At 29.8% G+C, this 13217-nt stretch overlaps 4 protein-coding genes across 5 annotated transcripts in view; 2 read left to right on the top strand and 2 right to left on the bottom strand.

Annotated features, from left to right (window-relative positions):
* The window catches only part of LOC119672211 (neurexin-4), a 30236-nt gene extending 24696 nt beyond the window's left edge, over window positions 1-5540 (bottom strand). For both annotated transcript variants that reach the window (XM_038083209.1, XM_038083210.1), the window contains exon 1: window positions 5249-5540. In XM_038083209.1, coding sequence (XP_037939137.1) covers window positions 5249-5327 — 79 coding nt within the window. In that variant the 5' untranslated portion in view covers window positions 5328-5540. The remainder of the gene's footprint in view (window positions 1-5248) is intronic.
* A 220-nt stretch (window positions 5541-5760) lies between these two features.
* Window positions 5761-6757, top strand: LOC119672210 (YEATS domain-containing protein 4-like). The gene is made up of 2 exons (XM_038083207.1): window positions 5761-6442; window positions 6501-6757. Exons 1-2 carry the CDS (start codon window positions 5902-5904, stop codon window positions 6659-6661), a joined length of 702 nt encoding a protein of 233 aa, XP_037939135.1. The 5' UTR covers window positions 5761-5901; the 3' UTR covers window positions 6662-6757.
* Window positions 6758-6847: 90 nt separating this feature from the next.
* Window positions 6848-9247, bottom strand: LOC119672209 (protein CLP1 homolog). The gene is made up of 5 exons (XM_038083206.1): window positions 8955-9247; window positions 8354-8900; window positions 7908-8278; window positions 7115-7248; window positions 6848-7052 (listed from the first exon to the last, which is right to left on the bottom strand). The coding sequence occupies exons 1-5, from the start codon at window positions 9051-9053 to the stop codon at window positions 6938-6940; spliced, it is 1266 nt and encodes a 421-aa protein (XP_037939134.1). The 5' UTR covers window positions 9054-9247; the 3' UTR covers window positions 6848-6937.
* Window positions 9248-11076: 1829 nt separating this feature from the next.
* LOC119669434 (spliceosome-associated protein CWC27 homolog) lies at window positions 11077-11915 on the top strand. Its single transcript, XM_038079325.1, has 2 exons — window positions 11077-11300; window positions 11364-11915. The coding sequence occupies exons 1-2, from the start codon at window positions 11259-11261 to the stop codon at window positions 11913-11915; spliced, it is 594 nt and encodes a 197-aa protein (XP_037935253.1). The 5' UTR covers window positions 11077-11258.
* Window positions 11916-13217: the final 1302 nt, after the last annotated feature.

Raw genomic sequence — 13217 nt, 5'->3', positions numbered from 1 at the left:
ATTCTAAAATTTAACAAAGTGCACCCACTATGAAAATATGCAAACGTGCTTTATAAATTTTTAAAGTTAATACGCATTCAACACGGTTTTTTGTTTTCAAAAGGAATGGCAAACTCTTACAGTAACACAACACACATGGGGGTTATGAAACAATACAAAAATGTTTGCCGGAAATCCTAGTACATCAAAAAGTAACGCTGTCGTCAACCCTCAGACAGTAAAAAGTAGCTTTCGAAATGACGTTAGTAAAAACAACCCTTGCATTTGAGGATAACCTCTTATGCTTATAAGGATTTATCTGGCATTTTTCGAGGTGCAACGAAATCACAAACAAATGCAGTGAAGGACAATTCTTGGTATTACAAACGGGATTACATACAAATTTGGGTGAGTATACGAATAATTAATAACAAATTGTGGGCGTACGAAGGATACAAGAAGATAATATTTTGATTTGAAATTTGGACTTTTAATTTATTTTGAAAATGTAATTAAATTATAAACACATATTCTTGTTATGAATTTAATTAAAATATTTTAGTCGATTATATTTTGGCGGGCGGCTTTTTGCGGTTTCGCATGCGGATATTGCTTTGCATATTATGTCCTATAGGACATACTGTCCTATAAGAAGTACTATTTAAATCCAAGCATTTCTATACTTGTCTCTGTTTAAATTTCTACATTATTTTTATTTCGCTTGAAAGCTTAAAATATTTTCATATATTTTCTCACTGCTCGGTGAGCTATATAATTGACTTTCACGCTTACGGTCTATTGCCACTTAAGAGTGGGGAAAAAATCGATTTCAGCTTAGAGGGGTGGTTTTGCAGCAACTTCAAGAAAGGTTAAGCTATTTAACCTCACTTTTTAATTTGTTTTTATTGCAATTCTTTATTTTTAAATTTAATCAAAACAACTTACGATTCTAATTTCTTTTGTAAAATGTTAAGTAAACAATGAAATTAAGAGGGTGGTTTTATATAGGTTAAGTCTAACCGGTCACTATAATGTATACATAATTGACTGTGTTGATTTGAGTCTGATTTGTTTAAATATAATTGCAAAACAAAATCAGCATTATTAAACGTTGAAAAATCCGAATTATGAATTTGTATTCCATATATCTAGAAACAATAATTTTGACAAACCCTCAGCTAAGAAAGATCTGGTGTTCGTCAAACAACACTAAACTTAGATTTTTCAAAGCAAACGTTGTCCCATTTCTATAATAAGGTTGTGAAACATGGCCCACAACAACAATAATAATACAGAAAATACAAAGCTTCGTAAACAGATGCCTAAGACGAATTATAAGAGTTTTATGATCAAATGTTATAATCAAGGAAGAACTCTACCGAAACTGCAACATCGCACCAATGCTAAATTTTATAAAAAGACGGAAAATCCAGATTGGCTATACATCATAGAGACGAACGCTAAATGCCGAGATTTCTGCATTAGGGAAATCGTGGAACGAATTAAAAGTAATATATATATGGTAGGACGTTGGGACAGCGCACTGTCCAACAAGTGGCCCCACTGAGTTGAAGAATTAGTCGAAGTAGACCACGAAACTACTTGGGTCCTTTTTCGTCCTTCGATTCTCGGATGTTGTTATTGAGTTAAAGCTAGGGTGGCTCCCGTTCGCATAACTACATCTTTTGTTAATGCAAGCAGCTCATTTAGCTTGAGTTTTCCTGCCAAGTCATCACCAACCCAATGGTGTCCCAAGACAGTCTTCTTCCTACTTGCCAGTACTGGACATTGGCACAATATATTCACCGCTGTTTCCTTTAATTAAAAGTAATAACAAACAATCGTACAAGATGGTAATACGTCACTGAGGCCCTAAGTTCTTCAAGTAGATAAAGAAACAAACAGCAACAAAAATTCTTTATATATGATGGCATTTTTTCTTATGTAAAATTGGTTAGTTATAATGGATAAAGTATTCAATATGGTCCATATATTTATCTGTTTCATATAATTAGATTTTTCAGTATTCTTGAATTATTGGAACAAATGGCTTTTCATATAGTCAATTTTTAAGCTTTAACATATGATTTAGTCCTAGGTTTAGTTCTTTTTCATTAATTATTTTGCTTAAAGGTTTTCAATGTAAACTATGGTGTTTATCTCTTTAAAAAAGAATTTGCATTAACATAAGTAATAGTTTTCCCGCAGAACCGTTTTACTTAGATGTCATAGCAAGGACAAGGATAAGGATAAAAATACTAGAAACTTTTAAATAGTTGCAATGTTTATCAAATTAGCAAATGTTTAGAAACTATGAAATTGATATATTTAATAATAGGCTACATAATATATGTAGAATATTACACGAGTATTATATTAACAACTCACGCTAACAACTCATTAAAATCACATTGTGTTAAAACTGATACATGTAAATAGGATTTAGGCTTTAAGGATTAGGATTTATGCAACAAAAATAAAATGTTCTATATATACAGGGTCTTATGTAATGAGGTGGCATATATTATATTGATTCATTGATCCATTTTCAATTTTAATTTAGATAAATGCACTTCATTTACAGATAATGAACTTTCAAAGAGGAAAAGGTTTACTACATTTTGTACTGTTAATTTTAATAATCTGTTCAATAATCTTAAGTCCCATCACTTTCTAAATCTGTACTAACAGAACCTACTTATTTACGTTTACATATATAAATTGTTTCAACAAAGCAATCCTTTAGCTTGACTAATACCATCTTTACACTAACAATTGCAACTACTAAGCCCCATTAACATATTAACATATAACATTTGCATAGATTTTGTGTGGAGTTTGTAATTATACAGTATTATGATTTCTGTATCCAAACTGGTAGAGATTATAATATCTTAATACGTATAGGACAACTATCAATATATGTTAAAGAATGAAAATGATTTTCAAAATAGGTAAGGAAGTCTAAATTAAAATTTCAATGAGATAGCAAATTATTTAAGTGTTTCTAAGTTAGTCGAAAGCTGTAGAACTTAATCTAATGTGTGCTTTAAAGACTAACATTAAGTCCACCGAATTCAATATTCGGTGAACAAAATCAATTGTATGTTATATATCTGGCAAGTAATAAACGACAGCTGTAAAACTTTCGACTTCATCAGATGATTGGTCAGCTTTTTACAAATAAAAAAATTGAATATCTTTCAATAAAAAAATTCCTCCATTTGAAAGGAATAAACAATGATGCAATCAAATTGGAAATGGATTCTGTTTGCGGTAACCTTACACCATCATTAACAAGATGGGTGCCAAGTTTACTCACAATTGACCAAAAACGACAACGACTTCGTCATTCAAACATTGTTTGTAAATGTTTATGTTTATACAATATAGCTAACTGTGGGCGCCGATTAGTGACAATTGATGAAACACGGAACTATTACTTCACAGCTGAGAGAAAACAACAAGTCGGAGAATGGTTACAGCCTGGGGATAGTGTTTCCAAATGGCCACGAACTCAACAATCGGATGAAAAAGTTTTGGCTTCTGTGTTTTGGGATTCAAGTGAAATAATTTTCATGGACTATTTGGAAAAAGGAAAAACAATAACATCATACTACTATTGCATATTATTGGATCGGTTAAATGAGAAAATCAAGAAAAAACACCACATTGCTTTCTCACCCACCGTCTTCTCCAGATTTGGGTTCCAGTGACTATTAACTGTTACCAAACTTGAACAGATAGGAAAGAAATTTGCAACAAATGATGAAGTGGAATAGGAAACTTAAGTATATTTTGCAGGACTTGATAAATCATGTTATTTAAAAGGTAACCAAATGTTGAAAAATCGTTGGGTTTGGTGTATCGAGCTAAAAGGAGACTATATTGAAGCATAAAATATAATAATCCAAAAAAATACGTTTTTATGCCAGGTAATTATGAAACCACCTAGTACGTACACAAGATCTTAATATTATCAATAGTGTTTGAAAATGTCTGAACTGCGAGAAAGTTTTAAATTTATAATACAATTGATAGAATAATTCTCGATTTATTTGAATAATTTCTTGAATTATTTATTTATTTGACAAAAAAATGTTTAAAAAATCAGTTTTTCAACCTATATATATGTTACAAATTCGGCTAAATTGACATTTATAGGCCATAAATGTAAATAAAAAGCCTTTAATATTTTAGGGTTATTTAAACTTCAGAACACGAAACACGTGATTTTGAAGGATTTGCTTTCAAGGACACAAATGGTCCAAAATATTTGGCATGCGCATTGGTGCTTCAAGTCATGATGCTGCGTTGCAAAATGCCGGTCAATGCAGTGATATCATATGCGAAACCCATTTGAGGGTATGGGAACATAAGCAGACGTGAAGAAGTTGAAGATGTACAAATTTATTAATTAAAATAAATTAATTATTGAAAGAAATTATTAGAAAATTAATAGCGATGTTTAAGAATATAATTATAAGCATATATACAACATTATTTATTAATGGTTATCGCATTAAAATAACCAAAAAAAATGGCTTTAAAATAGAAATAAACTTCTGTGAAGTATAATTTATTTAATATTAAAAATCGAAGTGATACAAATAAGACATTTTTGTTAAATATGCTAATTTATTTGAGAAGTTTTTTTACAATTATATTCTTATGAATTCCGTATTGGATGAGTCACAAATGTTATGAAACAAACTGGAGAATTATCAAAGAAAACCATTTCTAAACAAACTTCTTAAATGAAAAAAATATTAATTTTAATTTAAATAAAATCTAGAATTCATATTTCATATATTCATATTAAATCAAGAATTAATTAGATTTAAGGATTTTCTAATAAGAAAATTGTTGGAGAGCTGCTCCACTCTTTGTTTTGTCAACACTGTTCGTAATCATAGCAGTTAAACAAACTTGACAGCACATAAAAGAAGAAGAAGCAGTAAGCCAAACAAAACATTTGAAAAAATAAAACACAAGAGATGTTTAAGAAACGATCGCAAGCTCAACTGAATGTAAATAGAGAACAAAATGAGAGTATTAAGACTCAATTATCAACCTGACGCACAGCAATGAGCCATAACGTGTACACGCCCAAACTTGGCTTAAATTAATTCAACAAATTCTAATGGACAATTTCTAATGTATATTTTTTTGCACATTTCACACTTATTATTATTATTATTATTAAATTAATTTAATAAATGTTGAAATTTTTATACATAATTTTATTTATATTAAAGCATTTTCTTACCTGCTAACACATTCCTTATGGTTAAATTGGATAACAATCCCGAGCAGAGCAGCGCTACTGCTACAACAATTTTAGACATTTTTATATAATATATTATTATAAAAATACTTTTTATTTATAAATGCATTTGTTTTTGATATCTAAAAATAATATTTTGATATATTTAAATGCACACAATTAAGTTTTTTTGAAACTGTCCAGCGGAGCACCAGAAAGCTGCTGCTTTACATATATATATGACACACACGCAAATACTTTTATTTTATATACAATACACTTCAAGTATTTATCACTTGTATTTTATTATTTTGTTTATTTCTAATAAATAAATATTAAAAATTTTTCATTTAACTGATTAGTTAATACAAAAATATTAAATACATTCAGAAAAAACACTACACACCAATTCCAACCAAACTTAAAAAGAGACTGAACTCATTGCAGCAATGAAGTTAAAAATATGAGTGCATATTCTGTGTTATTGGCAGCACTGCTTGTCAAAATTGAGTGACAATTTAATGTCAAATATGCTAAAGAAAAAGTAAACAAACGGCATCGGCGGCGCGATACACAGTTAAGAAGAGTTACATATAAATAATAAAATTAAATTAATTTCAAAGAAAGAAAAAAATAAGTACTTGAACAGTTAAAGCATGAATAGTTTAAATATACCAACTGATTTTGGCCCGGATTCTGGTGGACGCGTTAAAGGACTGACAATTGTCAAACCAATTGTTTACGGCAACATAGCGCGCTCCTTTGGCAAGAAGCGTGAGGATGATGGCCATACACATCAGTGGAAAGTGTATGTTAAGCCGTATTACAATGAAGACATGAGTGTTTATGTAAAAAAAGTGCATTTTAAATTACATGAAAGTTATTCAAATCCCAATCGCATTGTCACAAAATATCCTTACGAAATCACAGAAACCGGTTGGGGAGAATTTGAGGTTGTAATCAAAATATATTTTCATGATCCGACCGAGCGTCCAGTTACTTGTTATCATATACTCAAACTTTTTCAATCACCATCGACCGGAAATGATTTTCCAACAACCATTTTGGATCCGAAAAAAGGTTTAGTATCAGAATGCTATGAAGAGATTGTATTTCAAGAGCCAACCCAATTAATGCAGCATTTACTTATGAATGTACAACCAATAACCAGTGGCCAATATGTGCATGACACAGATTGTAAGTAAATAAATAATATTTGTATAAAAAAATTATAAAATAATTATTTAAATTTCAGTTGAAAAGAAGAAAGAGCAGACATATGAAAACACAATGAAAGTTAAAATTAAGGTTAAAAACGAAATAAGCAGTCTAAAGGATAAATTGAAACTGGCACGTGAAACTATAGCTAAATTTAAGTCTGAGCTAGCAAAAGTACAGAAACCAAGTACTACATAAAGCAAGAATTTCAATAAATAATTTTATTCAATTTTAAAACTTATTATATATAAATATTATAAAACATTTTTGTGTAAATATAATTTGTCTTTAAAATCGATATTGGATTTACAGATTTTTATTTAAGTTGTGTTTGATTTTTTAAAGCAATTGTTTTTTTTTCGTTAAATTGATATTTTTTTTTTGTTAAATTAAGTTTTTTTTTTTGTTAAATTGTCTTAGGTTAGAGTGTTAATCTGCGTATTATTAAGCTGCCAAAGATTCATTGAGTTTCAGCTATGCATGGCTATCCATGAACTGCTCCTCTGACAATAATAAAATTGTATTTGGTAGTGGACGTGGTTGCGGGGAAAGAATCATTAGACTTTGTCGTTCTATATCCACATCAGTTCTATATTTTATAAATAAGTAAAAAAATTATTTTGTAATTTTTACATATCAAGGAGTACATACACGCAGACAAATCCTGCTAAGTTAGACCCAATAACATCGTCTTCGACTGATTCAGCAAAGCTCACAGCTAAAATATGATGTAGTAAACCATAACTTGGTGTTACAGCTACTAGTTTGGTTTTATTATCTTCTGCCTGAAATAAAAAATATTTTTAAAATTATGAATAGTCTTTATTCATAAATATGATAAATATATAATATTTAAAAATGTAGTTTATGCATATGTATGTACTTATATCAAGTGTAAGATTACTACCATTTTAATTTTACTAAAATTTGATTTTTAAAAATTCAGATCATGTATGTATAGTTGATATTTAAAAATATCAAAAATATAAGTGTGCGTCCGGGAGCTACTCATCGAATTCGACAACCAAGTGCATTCGTCACACCCAAAAGGTTTTATATAATCATAACCATGCGGATCACAACTATATGAAATCAATTATTAATTGCAGTAGTTTCAAAACATTATCGCTTAGTATTTGTGTTAATTTCCAAATTAATTTTAACATATCCCTATAATTCTAACGTTTATAGTGGGTAACACTTGGCCTTTATCCATTTATAGGTTCAAAAGAAAGACTCAAACACTGCTGGAATTGCAATTATTTTTGGTGCTGAGAATGTATATTATTACAACTCTGCGACCCCATTTACTTTAATATATGAGAAAACCCATTTCATGCTTTATTTTTATGGTTATAAAAGTAATTATTTTTTAATTAATATTTTTTAAAACTATTGATACAACACATTTTTAATAATTCGAGATATTAAAAAGTATACATACCTTCATTCCGATTGGCATACATGAATCCGGCAATGGTGGCGCACCAATTTTGTATAGCTTCAAATCTTGAAATTTAACTTCAAATGAAAACGGATACAGTGGGGTACGATTTCCATAAAAATATTCCTTAATACGACCATCTCTACTTTCATTTCGTAAATCCCTACTTCGTTCTACAACACCACCACTTTTAGGTAAAAGTACAACACGTATATTTGATGGGACATCACGCAACAATTCGTTATACAAACGTTCTTGATCAAGCACAAATATAGCGTCTACATTATACGCCTGAGCTATATGCAAGAGATTGAGGTACCCACCACCTTTAACCCAACCGCAAGTATTAATTACTACACCAGAATACTTAGCTAAAAAAAATATGCAAATATTAGTATGTAAAAATTACAACAAAGAAAAGAGATAATACAATAATTCAAACTTACTACGTTTGTTATCATTCAGTAAACCCAAAGTCGCTCGCGCCATTTTGGTAATTATTGTTTTATACAACACACCATTGCCACTTGGTGAATTATGCCCAAAATGATAAACGAGTGGTGCAGTTTGTGAGAAACCTTCTTCAATACTAGCTGGCCTTTCAATTAGTATTGTAGCAATTGAACCGGGAATAGACACTGAGCCTTGACCTACATCTGTGTCAACATATAATGGACGACGTCCACGACGTACGGCATAATTTAATAATATGCGACATAAAGTACTTTTGCCAACATCCATGGGTCCAGCTACCATACAAACGGGTCCACGTTCATCCTTGTCCTCTGCAATTACACTCATATTTTCCAATGCGCCGTGACAGTTTAGATATTGCACCATAGGTGTTTCCTTTGAAATATAACTAACATCAGTTTTTCCAACAACATTCAATACACAGCCTTGGTAAGTGAAAAAGGCGCCACCACCACGTATTTCGTACTTTTTCTTTTTCACGAGTTCCGTGCCAAACATTTCAGCGAAACCCGACAGTAGCTATAAAATAATTAAATTGTTATATTTTAAAGAAATTACAAGTACGTTTTATACCGTCACATAAACTTTGGCATTTTTATCTTCTATTTCCAAACGCAACTCTGAATCAGGCTCCAAAACATGTTCTACACCTTCAGTTACTTCTTCAGCCATCTTTTATTTATTTATTTCGTCAAAATTATACAAAATAGCTTGAGACCAGAACAGACCGCTTCTGTTGTTGATTTTTAAATAACCTTATAAAGAGTTTGACATGTATATGCAGTGTTCTAAAATGACTTAAAAACTCGATGTTTACTTCGACAGCAACGCAAAATTTCTTCATATGGCTGTTGTCAGTACTGTAATTTTAACCAAAATTTTTAAACACATGTGTATTCATTATTATACATGATAGTTAATTTTAGTAAAGTTCGCTAACTATGCATAAGCATATCACATACTTACTCCTGAAGGCGCTAATTCTGACATTTATTACTTATCAACACTAGTTGGCAAAATTAGTATTATATATATTACTACGTTTACATAATGAGATTAAGAGAACAAGTTAATCTTCATTTTTAATCTACACCGTTTACATTACTTCGGCATTTTCAAATTTTCAATGTTTGTTCTAAATAGATTTTGACATTTTTTTTCAATTCTTCTAAAATCGTAAAAAAGATCTCGACCAAAATGGGACTAACTTTTATATGGAAAATATACGATTACACAATTAGATTAGTACTTTCATCTCGATGATTGCTTTTATCTAATTTTAATCTCACAATGTAAACGCAATATTAAGTTATAATATAATGTGACCATGATTATCTATATAAAATAGATCTACATTTACATATAGATATACACTTAAGTGTCGATTTTAAACTATAATGAAATACGTTTGAATATTAAATATTACTTTAGTGGCTAATATCAAACACTTTACAGTTAAAGTATATTCAGATTATCTCATTTAGGTTGCGGTTACACTGCATGCCAATTTTGTCTTGCATGTTCGTACGCATAAATCAAATGTATGTAGTTGCATACATATTCAAATGTGAGTGGTTAGAGCTGCTGAGAACTATTTGCGTTACATATTTTGCATTCGACATTTTTCGTCTTAATACTATGTTTAGACAGCCAAATTTCCTTAATTTCATTAATATGAAAATAAAGTTAATTTGAAAAATGTTCATACTGACCCATATTAAGGAAATCATTTGTTTTTTGTTTACAAATCGAATTTCAAAAATTATATGCTCAAAACACCATTTGTGTTTTTCACTCTATTTTAAATTAATAATAGTTACAGTTTTTTCAGCTGTTTTTAAAAATAAATGTCACTTTTTCGTTACCTCAACTTATCTTTTGCATAAAATTTATCTTTCACATTTGAATTTTTGCTTAATTTCAGCCCTGATTCAACGAAATTAAGGCCATTTTCCTTAATTTCGTTCTAACCTCTGTAAGGACGGAATTTTTTACACCAAATTTCCGCCTACATAAATGTGCACCGGAATTCATTAATACTTACTTTCACTAATTGAAAATAATTTTATTGAAAATATTAATAATTAAATAATTTTACAAAAATTATTATTAAAATTTTAATTTCTTTAATAACCTAATTTTATTTATCTAAAAAAATTTTATTAAATTTAAAATAAAAATAAATGCGTAAATGTAACAAATATTTACAAACAACAAAGCATGAAAGCTTTTGATGAACAAAACACAAAGTACACAGAAAAAACCCAAAAAGCACACAACTAGCACAAAAAAGGTTACAGCAAAAAGATCAAAGCTCCGGCATATTTTGTATAAAAGGACGCGCATTTGATATGACCGAGGATTTCAAATTTCGCTTTGAAAGTAGCAAGTACGATGGTTTATTCAGCCTGGTGGTTCATTAAGCCAAAGTATTATGAACCTGACTCATTTGGGCAAGTTAATATTTTTTTTTAACCTGGCTCATTCGGTTAAAAACTGTCCCAGCGAATATAAATTTTGTTGTACGACCCTTAACGAGGGTTGAGAATACCCCAGCAAAATTATATATTATTAAATGAACCCCAAAAATGTGTCAATTGAAACTGAATTTTTTTTTTATGGAAAACACAATCTAATTTCTCTGAAGCGAAAACAAAATTAAAATTTTTATGAAATTAAAATTTGCTATAAGAGGCAAAGAGTCACGATGGTCACCTTAATAATGAGAACTTATGATACAAGCATTTACTAAAAATCGAAAATGCAACCTATTTAGTTGAAGATATTTGACGTTTCAAAAAACAACGCGAATTCAGGTATTTGTTTACCAGTAAAAATTTATTTTTATTTATGTAAGGAATATAATGCCAAATTAAAATGAGTAAAATATATACGGTAGAACCACCAACATCCGCTAAAGTAAGTGCAACTATTTAGTACAGTAGATATCCGGAAATAGATTCATGTACATATGTCCACTAGGTTTCACTAAAAACAACAGTTGGAGATATAGATATTGAATTATGGACAAAGGAATGCCCAAAAACATGTCAAAATTTTATGCAATTATGCACCGAAGGATATTACGATAATACCATATTTCATCGTGTTATTAAAGGTTTTGTAGTACATGGTGGTGACCCAAATGGCGATGGATCGGGTGGGCAATCCATTTATGGCGAACCATTTGAAGATGAATTTCACAGACGTTTGCGTTATACGAGGCGCGGGCTAGTCGGTATGCTCAATTACGGAAAGAATGATAATGGTTCGCAATTTTTTTTTACATTGGCTGCTACACCCGATTTACAAAATAAAAATACACTATTTGGCAAAGTAACCGATGATACAATATTTAATATGTTAAGACTGGAAGTTGGTGCGTTAGATCAAAATAAACGGCCTATAAATTTACAAAAAATTATACGTACTGAAGTAATAAGTAACCCATTTGATGAGATTTTACCAAATGTGTCTAGAGAGGAGGTTGAAAATAAACAAATGACGATAAAACATGAAAAAAGAGTGGAGTAAGTTTGATACTCGATTTATATTTTTTATAAGTATTGCAAGTTTTTATTGATTTATAACAATCATTACTTATTGATTTTTTGTATTAACATAAGGTTCTACGGTTATATTCCTGACTTGCTGTCTATATACTATTTTTATAGATTATAGATTTTAAATCAGATTATTTAAAAATTCATTGATGAATAATTCCGATAACCGGAATAGTTTCATGGTCAGCCCAAGAATTTACTTAATTAAATTTTTTTTTTAGATTTGAAAGTTTTATTACTGTTATCCTCCTTTTTTAATTAAAATAGATTTCTTGTCATATGATATATATTTCTTAATCACAATTATTTATTTTATAACAATGTATAACTTTTTAAATTGATAATTAAGAATACTAAAAAGTTTCTTTTGATTTTTAGAATAAGTTACATTTTCTAGTTATTGCCACATATATTCATTTATTTGGTAAGTAAATTCAGAAGATGTCTTCAAAAATCCGCATATTTAACTACAGAGTATGTTAGTTTATCACTGTTAACATAGAGATCCATTAGGGTCTTCTAACTTATTGCTGTACAAAACTTAAATAGTTTAAAACGAAAAGTCTTTCAACTAACCTAGATCCTCTAGAACAGGACTGTCCAAAGCAAGGCCCATTAGTGACATGCGGTCCGCGTCATGTTTCTAATCTACCCAGCGGCTAGCACAAACACTAGCCGCTGGCTGCATGTAGCCCGTGAATCGTGCTTTGGATAAATTAATTAATTATTTTGATCATTAAATAAGTTTGATCATATCTATGTTTTATTGTTGTTAACAGGGACATTATTTATAATTATAGTTTTATTGTTAAAAAAATTAAAATCAACCATTTTAAAACGCTTTTGCGTGTAATATAGTTGTTTTTGTAAAAAAAAAAAACTACAAAACACAAAAAAGTGTTTTATTTTTCTGTTTTTAAAAATAAAACGCCCGTCAGTTATATTTTGCTTTAAAAAATAATTGTGATTTTTGAGTTTTATATTTGTAAGACAAAAATAATAATTTATAGACCGATTCGAATAGCAAAGAAAGGCAAAGACAAAAGTTTTTTATTTAATTTATTGAAATTTGGCTGACCATACAACGCTGTTTCGAGTATTGCCAAGTACTCTTCATCAGTGGTCTTTGGAAATAATCGAATTTTTATTTAATTAGTTTATAGTCCGTATATAATTTGTTTGGACTGCAAGTGCCAGGCTTAGAACTCGTGCCTGTCAAATTAGAAGCGATGACTAATCGTCTTTATCCACAAGAAGCCAAGGCTGCACAAAC

This window comes from Teleopsis dalmanni, chromosome 1 (genome assembly GCF_002237135.1).
Source record: "Teleopsis dalmanni isolate 2A chromosome 1, ASM223713v2, whole genome shotgun sequence".
Taxonomy (NCBI): Eukaryota; Metazoa; Arthropoda; class Insecta; order Diptera; family Diopsidae; genus Teleopsis; species Teleopsis dalmanni.
This window is presented reverse-complemented; position numbering and strand designations above follow the sequence as displayed.

What these genes read in the sequence shown, in the direction of transcription:
- LOC119672210 (XM_038083207.1), top strand. Translation starts at nt 5,902, where the DNA reads ATGAATAGTTTAAATATACCAACTGATTTTGGCCCGGATTCTGGTGGA. An exon ending in ATATGTGCATGACACAGATT is followed by an intron (nt 6,443 to 6,500) that starts GTAAGTAAATAA and finishes TTTAAATTTCAG; the next exon opens with TTGAAAAGAAGAAAGAGCAG.
- LOC119669434 (XM_038079325.1), top strand. Translation starts at nt 11,259, where the DNA reads ATGAGTAAAATATATACGGTAGAACCACCAACATCCGCTAAA. An exon ending in AACCACCAACATCCGCTAAA is followed by an intron (nt 11,301 to 11,363) that starts GTAAGTGCAACT and finishes TATGTCCACTAG; the next exon opens with GTTTCACTAAAAACAACAGT.
- LOC119672209 (XM_038083206.1), bottom strand. Translation starts at nt 9,053, where the DNA reads ATGGCTGAAGAAGTAACTGAAGGTGTAGAACATGTTTTGGAGCCTGAT. An exon ending in ATGCCAAAGTTTATGTGACG is followed by an intron (nt 8,901 to 8,954) that starts GTATAAAACGTA and finishes ATTATTTTATAG; the next exon opens with CTACTGTCGGGTTTCGCTGA. An exon ending in ACTGAATGATAACAAACGTA is followed by an intron (nt 8,279 to 8,353) that starts GTAAGTTTGAAT and finishes TATTTTTTTTAG; the next exon opens with CTAAGTATTCTGGTGTAGTA.